Source organism: Sturnira hondurensis, unplaced genomic scaffold (assembly GCF_014824575.4).
Source record: "Sturnira hondurensis isolate 20B ecotype Veracruz unplaced genomic scaffold, ASM1482457v3 Scaffold0016730, whole genome shotgun sequence".
NCBI lineage: Eukaryota > Metazoa > Chordata > Mammalia > Chiroptera > Phyllostomidae > Sturnira > Sturnira hondurensis.
The window spans coordinates 43,154-47,691 of NW_028089361.1; the positions used below are offsets into that span (position 1 = coordinate 43,154).

The 4,538-nt window shown below is 38.3% G+C and overlaps 1 protein-coding gene across 1 annotated transcript; it reads right to left on the minus strand.

Moving 5' to 3' along the window:
• Nucleotides 1-1,698: 1,698 nt before the first annotated feature.
• LOC119001557 (olfactory receptor 7A17-like) lies at nt 1,699-2,635 on the minus strand. The gene has a single exon (XM_037066947.1). It carries the CDS (start codon nt 2,620-2,622, stop codon nt 1,699-1,701), a length of 924 nt encoding a protein of 307 aa, XP_036922842.1. The 5' UTR covers nt 2,623-2,635.
• Nucleotides 2,636-4,538: the final 1,903 nt, after the last annotated feature.

Genomic DNA, 4,538 nt, shown 5'->3' on the forward strand with positions numbered 1-4,538 from the left:
AGGGCAGATAAAGAGCTTCTCAAATAAGGTCAAGTTCAAAGAATTCATCATCACCAAGCCCTGATTATATGAAATGTTAAAGGGTCTTACCTAAGAAAAAGAAGATGATCAAAAATATGAACAATGAAATGACAACAAAGGATAACTATCAACACCTGAACCTAGAAAAAAACTAAACAAACTAGAATAGAAGGAGAATCACAGAAATGGAGATCACATAGAGGGTTATCAGTGGGGAGAGGGAGTGGAAAAATGCAGAGAAAGATATAGAGAAAACTGTAATTTGTTGATACAAAATAGATATGGTGTGGGGAGGTTAAGAATAGTATATTAAATAGAGGAGCCAGAGAACTTATATGTATGAACCATGGACATGAACTAATGAAGGTGAATGCTGGTGGGAGGGGGTTGCAGGGCAGAGAGAAATAAAGAGAATGAAGAAATGGGACAACTGAAATAGCATGGGCAATAAAATACACCTTAGAAAAAAGAAAATAAAGAAATTACACTAATCCATTCACCTTTTTGGGATAACTTGTTATATAGAAATAGCAAACTGATAATAATCAGAGCAAACTGAACTGAGGGCCATTATAATAATCTGCTACTTCTTACTTTTAGCTTTTGTACTGATGTTGGAGGACAACATTCACAATCATGCTTTTATTGTAATGTATTTCAGATAATTGCATAAAAGTGAGCCCACTGAGGTTCCCTTGCAGGTAGTCAGGAGAAAATGCAATGTGCATGTTTGTACAGGGAAGGTGATGATCCTTATTCACCCATTTACCTCCTGTGCGAGTCATCCTTTGATCATAATGACTGAAGACATTCCTAAGCATAAATAAGATAGATATTGTATGATATTCATATTGGTCACTCACTGTCCCTTTGGTGGATTTGGAAACATTTAGAAAAGAGGGGGCATTATATTTAGAGCACTAGAAGGATTCCCATTAGAAGAGAGCACATTGAAAGTTTTCAAACAGAAATAGAAAAATAATTCAGCACACAGCACTCCATGTTATTCTTCACTCCTCAAACATGGAGATCATATTTGACACTTTAGTGAGTAGATGTGCAGCATGAAAAATATTTTATATAATAATAAATTGTCTGGCACTTTTTGCTTCATTGTATGTATGGTCATCTGTTACATATTAGATCAGTTTGTTTATTAAAATGTGTATTTCTTAGTAGACACTTCTTGGAAACATGGATTTGATGGGCAATTGTTTGCCAGAGGCTATGTAGGAATGTGGACACACAGCTGAATGACAGAATGGAGTATATAAAACCAAGAGACCAGCTTTAAACCTACCAGCATGTTCTAGTCTACATTAGCAAGAAGCATAGTAAACATAGTGCTATAGAAAATAATGACCATGTAACTGAAAACTTGGTCTCAGATGTTCATCTACAACAAAATTATATACATGACCACAGTATCCGAGTGCACTTTAGTCCAAAAGAATAGTATAATACATGACTATGCTTTCAGTAAAAAAAAACCAAAAATATTACTTGGAATGATATACATCATAAGAGAGTATATTATGTTAATGTAATTTATGTGAACCCATGAGACATATGAGAATTTCTAATTACATATGGTCCAAAGATTGCATTCACTTGTGTCAGAACTTCTTGACCTAAAACCTTGAACTTTCAGGCACCTCCTACAGTTGGCCCTTAAGCCTACCTGCCAAGGAATCTTTCCAGAGCCCTCTTTACGTCCTTGTTCCTGAGACTGTAGATGAAGGGGTTCAGCATGGGTGTGACCACAGTGTACATCACTGAGGTGACTGCACTAGACTGTGAGCTGTGAGTACCAGCAGAACCAAGATACACACCTAGGCTTGTGCCATAAAACAAGGAGACAACTGAGAGGTGAGATGCACAGGTGGAAAATGCTTTATACTTCCCCTGAGCTGATGAGATTGCACATATGGAGGACACTATCTTAGAGTAAGAATATAGGATCCCAGCCAGGGGACCACCAGCCAACAGCCCTGCTGAAAAGTACATCACAATGTCATTAGGTAAGGTGTCAGAACAGGCAAGTTGGACCACCTCTTTGAGTTCACAGAAAAAGTGAGGGATTTCCAAGTCTGAGCAGAAGGACAGATCCAACACCATTAAACTTTCTAACAAGGAATTCAGAATACTAATGATCCAGGACACTAGAACCAGCAGCCCACAGAGGTGGGGGTTCATAATGACTGTGTAGTGCAGGGGGTGACAGATGGCCACATACCTGTCATAAGCCATGACAGTAAGAATTAAGTCATCCAACATTGCAAAGTTTATATAAAGATCCATCTGGGTGATGCAACCTGCATAGGTGATAACTTTACTCTGCGTCTGGATGTTCACAAGCATCTTCGGGATTGTGGTGGAGGTGAAACAGATGTCTACCAAGGACAGATTGGAGAGGAAGAAGTACATGGGCGTGTGGAGGTGGGAGTCTGAGCTGATGGCCAGCATGATGAGCAGGTTTCCCAACACAGTGATCAGGTACATGGAAAGAAAGAGCCCAAGGAGGTCGGGCTGCAGTTTTGGTTCCTCTGATAGTCCCAGGAGATGAAATTCTGAAATGTGTGTACAATTGCCTGGTTCCATATGGTGCAGGAGACTACCAAAAAATAGAAAAAATGAATAACTAGTTTGCCATTAGTAACAGAATAAATTCTGCATTTCTAATTTAGAATACAAAATATCATTTCCATATTTGGTATATGATCTGGCTCCATTAAAACGTGTCTACTCCTGTTACTCATTAGAATTCCCTTTCGACCATCAACTCATTCTTCAAATGCCACATATATTTGCTTTTTTATTGGGTATATAGTTCATGCATTTCAGGAATATACTCATATATGGACTTTAGGCCACGTTCCAGGTACTGTTCAGAGTATGGGATGATGAAAAAACAAAAGTCCCCAGAAACTAATGATGGTCAAAGAATATAATCAAATAACGACAATAACATAACATATCTAATAGTGCAGATGTTATATAGAAAAGTAAATCACATTAAATAAAAAGACTGGACAAAGGATGGTTCTTATATTTTTCATTTTTATTGCAAGTTTTCTGTTACCATTTAACCTCTAGATATTCCCTACTCTTCCACAATCACACACTGTTGTTCATTTCCATGAGTCCTTTTTCTTTTGCTAAATCCCCCACCCCCTAACGTTCCACTCAATAGCTGTCATCCTGCGGTTTATCTATTCATATGTTTGTATTTTGCTTGTTAGATCACTTTGTTTATCATATTCTAAATATAAGTGAAACCATATGGCATTTGTCTTATTCTGACAGGCTTAGTTCACTTACTGTGAAGTTCTCCAGGGGTGTCCATGCTGAGGGTGTTCTTTTTCATAGAGTTTAGCCAAGGCTTGTCAACAGGCAACACTTTAACAGGCACCTCAAAGAAGACTAAGCAGGAGGCTAAGGAGGAGAAAGTGTTTGCCAAGCAGAGGAACAGCCAGTGCAAAGGCCCTGAGAAAGATGGTAGTTTTAGAAAACCAAGGCTCAGAATGAGCCAGTATGTCACGAGAAGGAGAGATGGTGTCAGACGATATTAAAAAGCAAGGTGATCTGTGTGCTGCTCTTGAAACTTCAAGTCACTGAGAGTCCCTTTGGAGCACTATGAAAATTTTGTAGTTTATTGTCTTGTTGTGAAAGCATCCTGTGAAATGAAAATTTCCTCCTTAGTCCCTTCTCTTGATGGAGTTCTGGTACTTGTATTATGAGTCACCTTGTAATACTTGAGTCTAGGTACCCCTGCTCTGAGCACTGCTCTCTGTTTATGAGCCACACAGGGACACACACACCATGGCCTCCTCATGTGTGTGGTTTCCATGTTTTTCCACTCACTATTTCGGCTATGACTATCTACAACTCAGCTGTCCAGATCAAGTATCCTTTCCAATAAGAATTTAGACACACTACCTCGATATTCCTAAGGTAAACCTCCCATAAAGAAGTGAGCTTGGGGTTCCACATTGGAACATCAATTTTATGCTCTATATTTAAAGAAACATAAACGTAGAGAGAGAGAAGTATAAAATGGACATGGGGAAGAAAAAAAGATCTGCTGATCATAAACTTAGGTGGTCCCTGAGAGATGATGAGGAAGAAATGTCTTTGGATTCTGGCAGATTTCCAACCCTAACTACATGCCCTTAAAGTCCAACAAAAATAATATAGGAGAAAGTATATATTTGTCCAAAACACAAAGGTAGTTATCAACACATGATGTGGAAACACCTTGCAGATTGACTACCCCAAGTGAAAACTGAACAACAAAATNTACATGACTACGCTTTCAGTAAAAAAAAAACCAAAAATATTACTTGGAATGATATACGTCATAAGAGAGTATATTATGTTAATGTAATTTATGTGAACCCATGAGACATATGAGAATTTCTAATTACATATGGTCCAAAGATTGCATTCACTTGTGTCAGAACTTCTTGACCTAAAACCTTGAACTTTCAGGCACCTCCTACAGTTGGCCCTTAAGC

What these genes read in the sequence shown, in the direction of transcription:
- LOC119001557 (XM_037066947.1), bottom strand. Translation starts at nt 2,622, where the DNA reads ATGGAACCAGGCAATTGTACACACATTTCAGAATTTCATCTCCTGGGA.